The 18,392-nt window shown below is 33.2% G+C and overlaps 1 protein-coding gene across 1 annotated transcript in view; it reads right to left on the reverse strand.

The window, feature by feature from the left end:
• The window catches only part of LOC142975110 (uncharacterized), a 102,110-nt gene extending 99,985 nt beyond the window's left edge, over nucleotides 1–2,125 (reverse strand). The window contains exon 1 of the mRNA XM_076117797.1: nucleotides 1,874–2,125. Within this exon, the coding sequence (XP_075973912.1) occupies nucleotides 1,874–1,952 (79 nt within the window). The 5' untranslated portion in view covers nucleotides 1,953–2,125. The remainder of the gene's footprint in view (nucleotides 1–1,873) is intronic.
• Between the last annotated feature and the right edge of the window lie 16,267 nt (nucleotides 2,126–18,392).

Consider the following 18,392-nt stretch of genomic DNA (forward strand, 5'->3'; position numbering starts at 1 on the left):
TTTTATGTAATAACATAAAAATTGCTATAAAGTAACATAATGTTATACACGTATAAACTGAACACTCTGCAAGTACCGGGCATCCACATGACATCGTTAATGCGCTAACTGATAAGTGGTTAGCGACACGACAGCCGATCACGTGTGGATAATGCCACGAACTCGATTGACTTTACAACTCAACAAAGTGTATGGGCAGTGTATAAAGAATTTGTGAGACGTGTGTGTCATTTGTAGTGTAAATAAAGTGTAGAGTGTATGAAGAAGTGGTCAATTCTGTGTGTAGTTTGTAATTTTAGTGTCTAATATTTAAATGGAAATATCCTATTTCACTGTGGATGTTCTGAATTACAGCAATTTAACTCTTAATACTACACAAAAGAAAAATGACTGTGAGAAAAATACGACTGAATTATTGAACTAATTGAGAAGAAGTTTGTAACTAAAAAGCTAATAATCGAGGAAAACAACATGGATTTATTATCATGACCCGTAAATTTAATACGTAACTAGCTCTCACCCGCAACTCCGTCTACGTAGCCTATAGTTACATGGATTATTATCTATACAATTCTCGTTCCCTTGGGATTTCCTAGATATAGATAAATACTATCATATTTTCTGATCTCAAACTATCTTTGTACAAAATATGTCACATATAATGTGATCAAAATTACTCAAATACGTACAGAGTTACTGTTGATTTCTTTTTGATTTTAGCAAGGATTTACGTATTTCTACGTAGGTATTCCTTTTACAAAGATGACACTTATTTTTATGAAATTCCTACAATTCTTTATAAATCCAGACTAATCTTTTAGGAGACAAGTCACAGACATACCTCAACTATTTCTGAGGTTTCCGAGAAGGCTGGAAACTAGACGGAGGTAAAAAGATTAACACGCTCACCTGAACTTAGAGAGGAACGATTTGAAGAAAATTCTGACAACAATTTAGATAAGAAAAAAAATATTGTTATATTCTTTCGTTCGTTACTTATAACATTATGGATCTAATTATTGTCACAAAGTTATCAAATATTATATGAATAAAAATTTCCAGATCTTAATTCTAATGTTTTTTTGATAACAGACCCGCTATTTAATATTGGTGACCTCCCCGAATAAAGCAGATGTAACCCTGGATTCTCCCTCAATATGCAATTGTGGTGTGGACTTTGCATTCCTTCAGAAACTGTTGTTAATGCAAGGCTTCCTCATAACGTTTCCCTTCAAAGTTGAATAAAGCAATAATTATTTGTAATCTAACTTTCAAAAGTCATTGCTGTGTTTGGGTCTGAACCCTCGACCAGTAGCGTGGGAGTCGAATTACTGCTGACACAAACTATAACCGAAGTTACAAATTATTGTCCTGGAGGACAGGATTTAAATAACATATTATGGAATAACTTTTATTAATACTGACTGCTAACAAAGGCCATAATAGCTGCTTGATAATGCTATCGTTATATAGGACAAATTAATACCTGCTGTTTTAAATATAAATAAACACAATCTTGCAAAATTATGATTCAAAAATGTCACTAAAATACAGGATCCAATGAAGTCTGTTAATATCGTGTTATAAATACTCTACAGTAATGTTTAGTAATTTCAAACCACGTACCAAAATAATATTGTTACATAAATGGGAAACACTTATGAATAAGAACCACAGTTACAAACAACTCCATTCAACTCCGACTTGTACTTAATCTTATTACAAAATCAACTGTAACATAGAATACATTGCCAACAAACATCACAACCATAATTTATAAGCCGCCCAACTCCTTCCTTTGTTCTAACCGTCAAACTGCCAATCTATGCAATAAGCTAACCGCGCAGAAACTAAATTATTAACTAGTACTGACCCATTTTTGCAGGGTTACCGGCTGCCGTGTAGAAAAGACACACCAACAGCATCAAAGTCCACTCCATTTTGAAACACATTTTAGTCACAACACTTTAAGTAAAAAGAAAAAATAAATTGAGCAATTTTTTGCACAAGTGTACTTTGTATCACATTTTAGCCGGGAGCACTTTTGTATCGTGTTGTCGGCACGTGCTACGCGGTTACGTCGTAGCGGACGCGTAGAGGCGTGTGCACCGCGCTACGGCGCCCAGACAACTGAGGCCCGCTACGGCCACGCTTACGAGTCGGCTGTTATTGATTCTTTAAAATGTTATTTTTGGTGATTTAATGCGTTATGTTATAGATTGTGTTGTTATTTGTATTTGAGTTTTTGCATTTTAGATGATTTTGTTAAAAAATATTGAAGTTGGATTTTGTATGACAATTTATGTGCGATGCTAATAAATGTATGAATAAATTATACTATTTATAAATTCTTTTCAATTAACTAATATATTTAATATGCTACGTGCTTTCATTTTTAATCAACTTTGATTTATGTTTGTATTTTGTGCTTGTTTATTATTTTACTTAGAAGTAAAAAATCAGGTGTAACGAGTAAATTTTGTTGAACTGCAATATTTTTTTATCCACCCTCCCTTTTATTAACACCCAGTGAATCGCATTTCATGTTAAAATATTAAGCCCGTTCAGACATTTTGCGAAAAAAACTTCCGCGTGAAATGAAAATACGGGTTTTGCCGGATCCTTATAAAAAGATATTAAAGTTTTAAATTAAAAAAAACTTGGCAAATATTTTATTTACTTCAACATTTACGTGGAAATGTTTGTGAGAGACTTGTATGTTTTTATGATTTTGTACAATCATCGTAATAATAAAATTACTTTTATAATATGATAACTATTTTATTATCAATCATGTTCAAAATATTTTTTTTTACTTTTTGAAGACTAAAGGACTTTAGGCAATCAGTTTAGTTATTATTTCTATTTTTACGTTTATTATTATTTAAATGTAATACTGGATGTTTTTCTATCACGAAAACATTTTATTTACTAAAAGATTTTAGTAACTTGATAAACAGATGTTGTTTCTTTTACTCCCACGCAAGAATCTTACACAAAGTAAGTTTCCCGTCTCTTTTGCTATAGCGCTTTACTTATAGTAGTTTGTACATTACTATAATAATACACAATGTCATTGAATCGATTTCTTTTTTCTAGAATATTAGGAAACCCAAGGTCACCAGTGGGACATTAATGTTTTTTATAACCCATTACTGTCACACTGTCACTGCAGGGCAAGGGCCTCCTCCCAAAAGAGGGGGAGGGGTTAGGCCTTGAGTCCACCACGCTGGCCAAGTGTGGTTTGGGGATTATACATTTATTGAGGGGCATGCTCAATTAATGTATTAAACTGTTAGGCATGCAAGGTTTCCTCACGATGTTTTCCTTCACCGTTAGAGCAAGTGATAATTATTTCTAATACACACTATGACACACATGACTTCGAAAACTCATTGGTGCGTTGCCTCGTATTCGAACCTGCGACCACTTGCGTGGGAGGTACCAACTTAAAGCACTATCACTGCTTATATGTATTACATAAATATAATTTGACCCATCAGTGGGACAGTATCAGGTTAAATGCAGAATATTTTGATCATAGCTGGAATTTTGTAGTCAAAATTAATTGCTTAGACTGTGACGTCACTAGTCAAAAAATATCAAAGAATCAATGCCGTATAAAGCGGCACATTCCAGCGGTGCTATCCATAGGCTAGGAATTTTTCATTTTAAAATCGCTCACATTGCACCGAGGGACGGCCAGAATATCATATTATGGACGGCTTTATTAAATATTGCGCCTCCACTCATTTGTATGCGGATTCTTCAATAAAACGCCCGTGTTAGAATTTTTGTGATTTCAATTGAAATAGAGGGAGGTATTTCTGAAGATGTGTAGTTTATTTTTATGCTCAGTCTGTTCTGCATTTTCTTTATAGTTTTGGGTTAAATATGCTTTAGTTTTTAGCAAAATGCAATATTTTCGCAGTCTTTGAACCGATACGTATGCTTGTTTCAATACATTAATTTATTTTTTTATTGATTGTTTTTTATTTCTTTTTGCCCTTCTGTTATTTATCTAACTATCTGCAACATCTACTTAATAGATTTTTAATAAAACTCGCCACTCAAAAAGTTTAAACCCTGTAATAACACTTCAGCAAAATCGCGGGCAGAAACTAATTGTTTTTGACTATCAAGATTGTGTAAATGTCAACATTCAAATCTAAAAGGATTTTCGGATAGTTTTGATTTTATTTTATATCTTAAAAGCACATCAAAACTAACCAATATTTTAATCAAAACTGATGTAGACTTCAAAACATGCTTTTAATTTAAGAAAGTTTCTTTTAAATCTTTACTATATAATTTGAGTATGGCAGACGTAAAATTATGTAGAAGTCGCAGTCAAAACCATTAATTTTTTTTTTGACTGATCAGTTTGGTCAAAATTAGTTTTGACTGGTTATGAGTTTTAACTGCAACATATATATCACGTTGGAGTGCCATCGTCCCCGTGGCGTCGACCTCAAGGTTATCGAGTCTGTTTTGCACGCTGACATTAACTGGGTCGCTGGCGCGTGTAGGAACGAATACACGTGACGACGTGGATGCACCCTGCTTTTATAAAGACTGGCGTATCGCTGATGCAACGCTGGATTACTCATCTTGACAAACTATGACAGCCATCCTTACTTCCTTACTAATACTATAAATGCGAATGTTTGTGAGAATGTATGTATGTATGGATGTTTGTTACTCTTTCACGCAAATACTACTGAACCGATTTTGAGAAACACACTACTAATGCTTGACCATCAAAGTCAAACAAAGCGTCAGCGCGCAGCGAATCAAGTGGTTGTTATGCCGCTAATGTGTTAGGAGATCGAGGTGTCTGCGCTGGGAAGTCGTGGAGTCTATTCTCATATGGGGCACAGTAATTGTATGATTGAATTTGTGTTGTCTTGTATGTTTGAAAATTTATTGAAAAGTAGAACATACTATACATAGATAACTGAACGTTTGGCGCAGTGGTCACCTCGCCGCAACAATCGTAGCGCCGTGTGTGGTGGGTTCGAATCCCACCCGGGACAAATCTTTGTGTGATGAGCACAAGTATTTGTTCTGAGCCTGGATGTTAATGTATCTATATAAGTATGTATGTAGAAGTATATAAGTAGGTTTATCAGTTATTTCGTTACCATAGTAAAAGCTCTGCTTAGTTTGGAATCAAATGACCGTGTGTGAGTTGTCCAACAATATTAATTTATTTATTTATTAGATAACTGTTTGTATTTTACTTTAATCGATATCTGGTTGTAAATTTGCTGTTCATTATTCCTTTCATCATCTTGATAATAATAACATTATATGCAAAATATCCTATGACACGAGAATGTTTTAATGCAACAATACTTTTTCTAATAACCAAAGTTTAATATAATAGGAGCTTACATACGTCTCATTATTTTGTTTTTCTTTTTGTCTAATGTCATCCATGCAAAGGCAACGGTATCTTTTGTTTTGTAATGCTATTATGTCAACCCGTATCACTTCGTTGTTTATAATGTAATCGAATAAAATGTATCTACCCTCCCAAAAGGGGAGGGTATGGGTGTATTATACTTGCAATTTTTATCTGTCGTATTGTTTTTACCAGTATTATATTATGATTATTATATTAAAATTTTGACTGCGAGTTTGAATTTCTTGCCATATCTTTTTTGCTGCAGCTGTTTTTTTTACTATTCCAGAAAAAGAGTATTCAGTAGTGGATGATATAGCTACAGTATTCAAGTGAAATATAAACAAAATTTAATTCATAACATTTAGTTTTGATAGTCGTTTTGATAGTCGTGACTGAATCTAACAGTTTATTTGATAAAGACTAACCCCCGGTTTCTAGGGTACATTTAGCGGTAGTAGTTAATAGTGTCAAAACTCATATAAAAAAACGCTATTGAATAGATAAACTACCGTTAAATGTACTGAGAAACCGGGGGTAAGACATCTTTGATGGTCACATATCACATACAATAAAACAATGTACAATCGAATCGGAAGTATAGCAAGCAGAAAAAAACGACATCCATCGTTCATCCAATCAAAAAAAGACAAAAAAAATGGACTTGAATCCATGACCTAAGCCCTTCTTAGCTATAACTCACCTTATTTCTATACCTACAGCGAAGGTCACAACTTGCGGCTTAAGCGGCACTTTGCATAAATGACAAGCTGTACCACTCATACAGGCTTAACATTTAAAATATTCATACGGGAGATGCCAGACCACTTTCCCTCTACTCAAATTAGTTACCATGGAGTTCTTGTGACGTCATTTGATTAGTGTTTGGAAATTACTGAAGTAGAATGCATGTAAAGTTACTTAAGAGTGCCGGTTTTTTTTGGTCGGCTATGTTAAACTGACTTGAAATTTCTTCAAAGGTTTAGAGATTTTTAGACTATTTGGAAAATCCACTCGTTGGACGTACGTTCTGGAAATACTTTATTATATATTTTTTTGGCTTACTTAAAAATATGACTATGGACGCTACTACGCGGAAAGGTCGTTAGCTCGATTCCCACATTCAAGTTTTTAAGAGTCTGATTATACTTTGTGTCCATTATTGCGTTATTTCCTAATTCACATAGCTTGCTCTTTAATATAAAAAAATTTCTTTTAAAAGAAAATCTTCCTATGCCATATACATTTATTCTAAGCTTAACTTAACTGTGACATCATTTTGATATTTCGAACCAGTTAATACGAGATTAAAAATGGATTATTAATATTTTTCTTTTCACGCAATATGCACTTACATACAATTTTAAACTTGATCATAGTCAAACAGTAAATAATATTATACTTTCGCCCTTACAGATCGATTCTCGTCGCCACTCCGTGACGGCGGAGTGTTCGCCACAAAAGCCTACATTAGTAAATGTACAACAGATTAATGTTTGTTTGTATCGCTCTCACTTTAATGTTGCAAATGACTTGCGTTTCTATTGAGCTTTTCGCTTTCTGAATACCGTGGGAAGGGGAGTGTTGTGTTTCTTACTTTTTATGTGGTGTATAACTTCTATTTTTTTATTTAAGCTTTTTGTACAAATGTGATAGTCAAAGATGATAGTCATAAGCTTACTTAACACATCAAGAAATTTATTACTAGTCAATATTTTGGTCACAATATTTCGTTGTATGGAGATGAGAGCAATGAAAAGAAACCCCCAGGGTTTTCATAAATTGATGATGAGTTAAAAACTATTTGATGGATTTTCTCGCTGTTTTACACTTAAAGATACAGTGATTTGTAAGGTGAATCTTGGTTTATAATTTAATCTAGTTATAGTATATAATAATGCAACGCGAGAGATTAAAAGTTATTATTCAAGTTACGTTGAAAACGACTGGAAGTTTATGGTCATGTTTGGTATGACTAAGTTAATGCAAAACCAAACACCAAAAAAATTGAGTAAAGTTGATTGCATATAGCTGTCAAGTGATCCTCGCAAACTATCATCTAAAATATGACAGTATGTTCTCCACTGGAATTTTTCAACGTTCTTATTGAAAGCCTATTCTAACCAAACGATATCAGTATCCATGATTGATTAAGTTCCGTTTCGTTATCGTCATGTACAAGGAAAATCTTGTTTCATTAGCAGACGGTAATATGTAATGGGATAATCCTATCACTTGCTAGATAGCTTTGTTGGTCAGTCCATACTAATAATACAAATGAGAAACATTGTCTGTGTATCTGATACATTAACATGGATAAACACCGGTTTAAATGAATTTGGGTATGGAGGATTTTTTGTGATAAGATTTAGGCTTGAATTCTTCCTACACTATAACACTCTTTAATTTGAAGTGTCGTTACAATTTCGATGTTTATTAACTATCATATGTCGCACACATAGAGTTCGGTATCGGGTTTTGTTCATTCACGAATTAAAGTATGAAATTAAATCATTTTAAGAATAAACCGAAGTTTTGTGCCAAATTTCCTTTTCTTTGACTGGTTACCTGGTTGACGGATCGAGAAATGTAATACTAAAATCTGTTACGCACCTCTATCGGGCTCCGTAAGAACTATTTTGGCAGTACATTTTAAATATCAAATTCTCGATACTCGATGGTTTCGGTTGTAGAGAATCGCGCTGCGGTTCACGGTCAGTAAAACATATAGAGGTATGAAATAGAATCTTGACTCGCGAAATTATACAAACAACAAACCCAAAACTGCAGATCTAGCGGAAGCCTATTTTCGGATCTCATTAATAACTGTAATGCGTGGGAATCGAAACCATGGCACCCACGCGTAGCGGTGAAGTGCCTACTCAAGGACCACGGACGTTGTCAAAATTATATTACGGAAATGACCCAGGATAGCTTTACCCTATTTATTATAAAATTAATGCTCACAATAGAATTGTATGAAATAAAATTTAAAATATAGAAATAATACTATTTTGAGAAAATTCAGTTGCTAAATGTCGCAATACTCATCATATCACTCTCAACTGGGAAGGTCCCTAAAATACGGGCAGCTATTTTCACGAATATCGCGAAACCGCGAACCTTGCATACAAGACCTTATATTATATAATCTGTATTCTATTTAAAAAAAATATTAAACGGATGATCTTCTGATAATAATTAATATTTTTTGTTGAAACGAGGATATTTTATACAATTTCTTCTGTTATTTTCCTTTGCAATGTTAATATAAAGTAACAAGAATAATAACTGCTTTTTCGAATCGTTTTTTGCGTTAAATCATGCGAGAAAAAAAGGATTTATTGTTTACGGCTTCCATCTGTAATTGAGATATTTATTTTATGTTCAATATAACTTTAAATCAAAGAGAAATCGGAAAATAAAATATGATATATCAGTTTCATTGTTTTCACAATTTACAATCGGACTTCAATGTTCCGTGTTTTAATTTTATTTTCGAAATATACAATATATTGGAAATTTAGCTATCTGTATTAGGCGCTATTAGAGGATTAGTATAGTTTATTTATATAATAGTAAAAAAAGGTAGGATTAAAAAGAATGTAAGTAGATTCAAATGTTAAAAGTAATTCTATACTACCAGCAAATAAAAAAGTAAAAAAAAAATACTTTATCGTAAAATTACGTTTTCTCCATAATATGAGTAGGCAGAGACCAGAGAACACCACTTGGTACGATCCTTACAAACATTTCTTCCTACACTCTCATGAAACCAAAAATCGAAAGTAAACTTGCTATAAAAGTATCCCTGACTTCCTGACCTCCAAATCTGTGATTCAAAGCTCGTCACATTAACCCTCGACTCACAAAGTACCTCCGCTTATTTTAGTACGTGATGCATAAAGAAATTTTTATACAACCCGCCCTCCGTTTGGTAACACTAAAATTTTATGAAGAATCATTGAGTCGGGTTGACTGAACTGGTTGTAAAGAAACGTAGGAATTACGGAATGGGAGTTTCGATTCTTGTTATGTAAGTGTGTTGGTTAGGACGTTTTAGTTCTGAGGTACACACGTGTGTGACGAATGCAGATTAACAAATTATGCCAAATCTATAATAATATCAATTGTTATGTCTTATCCATAGAAGAAAATGACCGATACTTATTTTAACTTTTCTTCTTCTTATTCCTTTATCATTAACTGAAAAAAACTTGTGATAGCAGCCTTGAAAGTTTAGTGATAATAAATACGGTCTTAACGATATACTGAATACGAAAATAATATTAATTTATTACGTAATTTATTGAATCTAAGTTTTTAAACGATTAAAAACAAATTATAAGCGCTTTTTTCCACATAGTGTAAATTTAATAATTTGAGGTACAATACCTTATTTGTTGCCCGACGTTTCTATAGAGTTACACCAGTCATGGTCACGAGCTGACCACTGTGACCTTAAAATTCTCATCGCAGCTTAAGACCCATTAAAATAGCAAACTGGTACTTGCAAATAATTTAGGGCATAATTATAATTAAAACAACATAATACAGTCAATCAACGCTATCAAAACTCTATAGAACATACTTTGTCCCATACTTTTATGATTCCAAGAACCCAATGAAGTCATATTCACGGTCACAAAATTTCCGCTAAACTGTGGTCCATTGACCTTATTTTTGTTAGCGTCACTATAAAAATATATTATGAATACCCTTAGGCGTTGAAACAAGTTATAAACCTCGAGGATTTATAAATTATACAAGCAAACGTTCGACAAGGGAACGCGATCGCTCGTGATTTTTACACTGTTATAATTCTTGATGGAAAACACTACGCATTTATTAGAGCTGTACTGAGAATATATCGATGGATTCGAGGAATTTTTGCAGAGACATAGCTAGCCGTGGGCTAGATTACATAGCAAGGTTCAAGCTAAAACTTGGTACTTTTTTCTTTTTATTTTTTATAAAAGACAACTCCCGCACCTAGAATTGCTCTTGTGTCGCGGGGACTTTTACAAACATACAAACAACGGACACAAAGTATAACCAGACCCAAAACAATGATTTGTGGATCGCATAATTAATTGTCCCGTGTGGGAAAAAACCCACGACCTCCGACTCAATGGTAGCGACGTGGTGACCTAAACCACTGCGCTACGGAGGCAATCATACTGTTAGTATACACTATTAGTATATATATACATAATAATACTGTTAGTATACACTTTCTCATGGGTATTTATAAAGCAAAAACTATAGATATTTGAAAGACTACCTGCTCCGTTTTCGAAGTCAAAGTGATGAGCTGATTTAGATGCACGTTGCAGTATGCAGATGATATTTTTTTTGTTTCACAATATAGGAGTAGAACTATAGTTGCTTTTAGACTGCTTTTCAGGCTCAATTTTCAGTTTATCCAGTGCAGTAGTTGTAAAGAAAAATTGACTGATTGATTAGTATAGCACGATTCTCTACAATTGGAACTATCGAGTATCGAAAGTCAAACATTTTAAATATTATGCTGTCAAAATAGTTTCTACGACACCCGCTAGCGGCGCTAATCAGTTTCTCATACAAAATTTCTCGATAGCTAGCGGGTTGTCGGTAGTTGATAGTGGTAGAGAATCGAGCTACTGCAAGTATTACTTAAAAATCAAATATGAACATCGATATTTCAATCCCAAATTCTATTACATCCTTCACTAGTATGTAAGACATTCCAACAGAAATGTTCGGCAAACGTCGACTTTATTTGCTATCTGCGTCCGTAAAATTTCATGTTCGCATCTTTCGTTATTGTTATGTTGTCATTTGTGATGCGGTTTCTTGTTTAAGTGGTGTTGTAACTATAATGTCCATGTTTAAGATGTATTGCGTCACTTTTATGGACTTTGCGCATTGTTTCATTGGGCCGGGATTTGTTGAGAGATCGTTTTGTGTTGATATTGGTATGGTTTATTTAAGAAGACAGTTGATGTGTTTCTTGTTAGTACTTTAAGTTTAAAAGAATATTAAATGAATAATTCATTTAATATTCTTTTAAACAAAGCATTAACTGCAGTCAGGTAATGCTTTGTTTAAAAAAATATTCAATGAATCTTTGCCATAGATTGCCATCACACAATATATTATGTCTATTTACCTTAATATCACTTTATAGACGAGAGATTCAAGAAATCAATCTTGTTTTTTCAAAATCATTGCACTGATTTTTATAAACGTTATTACATGCTTATGAAAAACTGTTAGTAACATTTAACAGATCTCTTCAGTAATCTTCTTGAAAGACTATTCAAAAAACAAGATTAGTTTTGACAGTTGGCTTAAAGCTTTATTAAAACTTTTGCAAACATTATTGAACGTAACATCTCGTTAATGTTAGCGCGATCTAGTGTCCAAAACTATGATTTGATGATAATGATCACAGACTAATGAAATACACAACAATATTCAGTTTCTTTATCATATACTTGACGTATACTCTACATAGCTGATTCTTGGCTGTTTCTCGCATGATAAATTCTTGTTTTAACCACATTGTAAATCTTTTGGTAATTGGAAAGAGTAGCAGTGAGTTTAAATCTCACTTTTCTTATGAGGTTCTTCTCTCTTTACAACTTAGTGGTAGTTTCAGCTTTTGTTACTGCTATCATAAGTGTCAAAAATGTACGAAAATTAATGATTTGGATTTAATTTTGTTAAAACTTATCTAAATATTTTATTTTAAAGTTTTAAAATATTTTTGGACAACTCACACGGTCATCTAATTTCAAAATAAGCAGAGCTTGTACTTAACTATATTTACTGTTTCTAAGCCTACAGAAACTTACACAACTAAGCATCAGTATTCAATAACTATAATTCAATATAAAACCACTATTAGACCCATCGGCAAAATCATTTCTCTCTCTATCAACAAACATTATCTAAATCAAAATCCATCAGGGACTTTGAGGAAAGGTATCGAATACTCGATATCTCGATATAACCTTGGTAATCGTATCATTGGAGATCCGTCTGATTTATGTGCCACACGTATTACTGTGTCGAGTGTTTTTATCATTTGTCATCGATAATTAATTGCTTCGTGGTTCGGGAGTTAGTGTATTAGCTACTTTTTTCGTTTGCTTGTTTGTGAAATTTCATGTTTATGTTTTTCCAGGTCCTATTTTGGCCTTGTTTATTTATTCTAATATAATTTTGACTATTTAATTAAGATGTAAAATGTTATTTCTTGAACGTGAACGACTTACGCTGTCAATTTAAAATGAACTTACTGTTTATGCATCAAAATACGTATCGTTGGCGTGATTGGATGTTTCATACTAAAGTGTCAAACATCCAAATTTTCGCATTTATAATACTAGTATAGCCGTAGCTAGGTGCGTACTTAAAGACTTAGTAACTGGGAAAGCAAACCCTTTCTATTGTAGATAAGAAAATAATATGCCATCAAAAACATTCTGTAAAAACCTCAAGTCTCGCCGTAAAAAGTTGTGAGATCTATATAATACAAAGTCGATTAATCTATTTAGTCTCTACTTAAAGGACCTTCTGTCTTAAGTTATTACGTGTGTTATTATCATGCCAATTTAAAAAAAAAACCTTTAAAACAAATAGACCGACCTGGCCATCGCATGATTTGATTATTAGTATGTATCACACTACACAGCACGACGAGAAGTTAATGCTCCTGAAATGTTAATGGCGAATTTGTGTTGTCTTGCGATGACCAAGTCGATCTATTTGTTTTAAAGGTATTTTTTAAAAATTGGCATGATAATAACACACGTAATAACTTAAGACAGAAGGTCCTTTAAGTAGAGACTAAATAGATTAATCGACTTGGTATTATATAGATCTCACAACTTTTTACGGCGAGACTTGAGGTTTTTACAGAATGTTTTTGATGGCATCTCACTTCTTTTTGTAGAGCGAATATAAATCCAATTTGTATGGAAAGAGGTTTTTTTTTCATAATTCAACATATTTTCCTATGGGAATGTTGTTCAGTTTCATGGGCTAAACACCCTTACCCACCCTATACCCCCTTCCGTTATGCCTCATATAGTAGGTACCTATTTACACCTATTTATTTTATTTTCTACAGTAATAATAATTCATTAACTGCAAATGTAACCTTGTAATCTTATACATCTATATGGGATTACAAAGTTATTGTTGCAGTTGGTGTATTTAGAAAACTGAACCGAAATTAGAAAATATTAAATTTTTCCCATGTTTAAGACACTAAACCCTATTTGTATTCTAAATTTTAAGCTTCTAAGTCTGCTAGAAGTACCTTAGACTTTTGATGATCGGTGAGTCAGTGAGTCAGTGAGTCAGTGAATCAGTGAGTGACAAAATTCAAAATTTTAACAAGTTGTCATTCTTAAACTACTGGTTCAAATTTGCTGAAATTTTAAATATACCGTGTTTATACAATGACTGATTAGTTGCTGAAAATCCAGGCTTCTTGTTTTATCCACAACGAAATTATAGGGGTGTCAAAAATTGCCCGAATTGCTTCGAGAAAAGGATGTTACGGCCGTGCCGCTTTTTTTTGCTCGACTTGCGGGGGCACTTCCGTGCCCCCAGATCACAAAAACCAACCATTTCAACTCTTTGAAGTTAAACTTTCATTATACGACCACTGACTACAAAATCGAAAGGAAAATGTGACCTCTCACACAACCACCTGACCGTGAAGAATTTCACAACTCAAAGAAATATGTACCTGTCGAGAACTCAGCCGTGATGTCTGAAAGGTCTTTATGCAGTTGCTGCGTCCATTAATTACGTAATCTTTTTACCCTTCTACTTTCGGAATTTACGGAAGAAATTACGACGTGAATTTTATGATATTCTAAAATTTATCTAAATAGTTTTAAACAGTGTTTGTGACTGCTGATCACTATAGTCGGTTAAACACAAAAAGTAGATCTATTTCATGGAATTTTAATAATGCACGTGTTCATATCCCCGTGTTGGTGATTTCAAGTGCCAAGAAAGTCAATTCCACACACCGCTGCACCGTTTCACTTTTTTTCGAAATAATAACATACACGTTTATGAATCTGAAATGATTAATGGCTGATCCCTACATAGAAGTCATACTCTTTGCAAGTTAGGTACGTATATTTCCTTCAGAAACTTTGTAGTTTGAAGTATTGCGAAGTTATGGATGAATTGACGTACTACTTAGAAATTTGCTGGAGTGCCCTCTACTTTAGTAAGGAGTTACTTTGTTGAGGTTATCGGTTACTAAGTAGTGATGTTGTAGGTGGTTAAAGGACTGGCCGCCGGTTTCTGAAGTACATTTAGCGGTAGTTTATCTATTCAATACTGTATAAAGTCATACAAAAATGCTATTGAATATATAAACTACCGCTAAATGTGTTAACTGGGCATTAGCAGTGAAAGCCGAATCTGTAGTTTGTTAAATTGTAGTTTACTCTGTGTGGTTATTTGTCTCGAGCTTTCGGGTTTATTTCTGAGGAAAAAAAATATTCGCTGAATATTTTAGGTCAAAGAATTTTAACTGGCGTTGATGTCTTTTTTACTCTAATCATCATTTTAATGTCGTCTTAACAACCGATATACAGATTGACTTTAAACTGTCTTTTTTCAGACAGAAAAATATAATACAGGAAAGATAAATGACCAATAATAATAAGCCTTCTGTATTAACCTGCAACTCTAACAATAAATAAAGTAACATACGAAAAATAAACACATAATTTAACAAGCAGGTATTATAATGTCAGGTAGAAAATAAAACCGTTTATGTAGTAAATTGCGGTTTTCCACAAATACATTTTCACGGATACAAATATCCAGACACAAAACTATTCGGGCTATGCGCGGTAAATACAAATATTTGTACATTTTGCGATCAAGCTGTACACCCGTGTAATTTTAATGATTTCTGCAAGCCGATATGTTAAAGCATTTTTTTATACATCGCTACAGTATTTATGCTTTCGTCTTTATTTATATTCAGAAGTTTTGTTTATTTTAATAACAGGACAACATCATTAAAGGTATCAGTATTTTTGTAAAATATTCTATTGGAAATCATTGTAGTGTATTCTAAAATATAGTGTTATAGGCGAACAACTTGATAAAGAGCCAGTCAGGGAAGACGTGCAAAAATCATAATTAAGAATATCAATGATCATGAACATCATCATCGAATGTGGTGGTATGTTTGATACATATTTTATTTTGGAAATACATGGAATTATTATTATAATGCACATAAATCCTGATAGCCAAGACCTCTGCTAAGTCTGACTACAGTTTTCGAAGGACTCTGAGCGTATGTAACGCACTGTGATGACGACCTTTGTGTCCGAAGGTCAATGTACTAAAGCTGTGATTCAAAAACGATTGTATCTACACTTGACCCAAACTTTGCCTTAGTTGCTTGTATTTGCGATGAGACCTGTCCTGAGTATGAGAGTTGGTTTTAAACGAATACAATAAATGCAATACCTACATAGAACCCAATAAAACAATGAAATCCACAAAAAGCTCCCGCATTAATTACCATCAGTCCGGCTCATTTAGAGCAGAAACCTGTACAGCATTCCAAATGTACGTCAAACAGTGTTAATGAAGTAGTAACCGAGGCGCCTCGAGGTTAGCATGCACGAAAACTCGGGATGCAAAGGTCCACTACTTGTGCGACCGCTGATTCAATTAGCGCAGCTAACGAACTGTTATTACGAGGGCAGGGCTGTGCTGTACCGTTAGAACATTTATTAAACATGCGCTTGAGGTATAAAGCTTAGAAAAGGAAATCTGTTACTGTACTTTTCTATAGTTTATTTTAACCTATTACTGTCCCACTGTTTATTTTAACCTATTACTCCACCAAGCTGGCCAAGTGTAGAATAGGGACTTCTGTATTTTACTATTGTTAATAATAGTCAAATAGGTAACTTTTGTTGAAAAAAATGTATATTTATTATAATCTAAACATAAAACGTTGATAATAATTTTCTATGCAAAATTTATCTCTTAATTTATCATCCCCTAAGCAATAGTTCCACACTAAATAGTTAACATAAAGACACTTAAATGTTGATACAGTCCCGTACACTACCATTCATTATAATAAAATCAGATTTGTATTTTCATCCTTGAGACTCTTATACTAAAAATTATAGTATTTTTTGCGCAAACAAAGCCTAATCTAGTCTCAACATACTTCTAACATATTATTATCACAACTATAATGTAATCTAATGAACAGGTTCACCAATAACAGTAATTGTTTGCAATGACCGCCTTTCCGATCCAGTAGCCGTGTTTAACGAACTGTGATCTCGTATATTAATTAGGAATGGCTCTATTAATGATCATATTGTCTTATTAATGATGTCATAATGTTATAGTAACTCAAATATTATGATAACAATATTAGCTTTGGTTTTTGCAGAGCTTTGTTTGCGAATACACTCGCGTGCACATTTAATTGAACTATAGCGCAACAAAAAATATTAAAACGTTAGTATCAGTAGTTTTTAGTACTAGTAGTTTTTTTTACCCATTACTGTCCCAAAGGGGGGTCCCTGGGCAAAGGTCTCCTCTGGAATTAAAGGAGGAGTTAGGCCTTGAATCGACCGCGCATTCCAGTGTAACCAATAATAAAATTTAATATCAAGTCAAAATTCACAGTTGTTAATGATTGTGTGTAATTATAAAAAAATATGTATGTTTTTCTTTCTTAATTTAGTAAATTATATTATTTAGTTTAAAAAAATTGGCGAACATTTCGGGCTTGTTTTTTCACAAAGTTTCATTCATGCTGCACTAAAGTATTTTGGTACTAATTAATCAAACAAAGTAAACCTTTCCTATCAACAGTGTCTAGTTCCATCAAGTACGTATTAAACACACTTTGTACCCTACATTTTCGCTAAACAATTTGAACGAGGAAAAAGAAAACAATCCTTATTTTCGGCACCCATTTTCCTGTAGTGACATTCGAAGTAATTAAGATAAGAAACTTAAAAACTGTGCCAGCCCTATGTTTCAAACGGGTGCTATTACCAAAGCAATTTTAGCGTTCAATAATTGTTCAATATTGAATTTTAGTTGTCGTCATATGCTACAGCTTTGGGTTCTTAAACAGACAGGTTGATAGCTAATTTGTGTGCACTTTGCACTTTGAGTGCTAGTGCATTTAACGTCAATGAAATATGAAAGTTTGAGTGGTGTGTAAAGTTAGTTGGCTTCACGTTTACGATCGAAAATTGATTAATATTTTACTGCCTTTTAGACGGCGTTGGAAGTAAAATCGTTTAAGCTTTGTGCTTTCCGCAAGAGTATAATAATTTATGACTTTGTGTTAGATAGACTGTATAAAGAATAATTGTTAACTTAATGTTATTTTTACTATTATTTTCAAATAAAAGTCATATTCGTTTGATTCACAAGTAGTTTTTAGTGCCTAACAACTATTTGTGAATATTTATGGGTAAAATCATATTAAATGGATTCTTGGACTAGCTGTAGTACTCAGTTGTGCAAAAAACACAAAATTACATAGGTTTGTGTTTATTTAGGTGTATCTAATTCGCAGTTTGGAGTACAGAACGTTTTGGAATGCGGCCCCTACACAGACAGACCTCTTTTCCCTTTTCCGCATTCTTACTCCCTGTGATACACACTTCTTGGTATATATAGACTGGGTAGCCGTACTATTTGAAATCACGTACCTGAGTGAGTGTGTGGATCGTTGCACTATAATATTATGTACCTATACAACCAGTACCAGTTTAAAATTATAGTTGAAGAAAATAGTAAAGTAAAGAAAATCTAGATTAATTGTTACTTCTTACTATACCTACTTACCTCTGGGTTAATTAAAATTATATCGAATCGTATTTGTCAAACAATATTTAAATCTATATATATAAAAGAAAGTCGTGTTAGTTACACCACTTATAACTCAAGAACGGCAGAA

This window comes from Anticarsia gemmatalis, chromosome 8, assembly GCF_050436995.1.
Source record: "Anticarsia gemmatalis isolate Benzon Research Colony breed Stoneville strain chromosome 8, ilAntGemm2 primary, whole genome shotgun sequence".
Taxonomy (NCBI): domain Eukaryota; kingdom Metazoa; phylum Arthropoda; class Insecta; order Lepidoptera; family Erebidae; genus Anticarsia; species Anticarsia gemmatalis.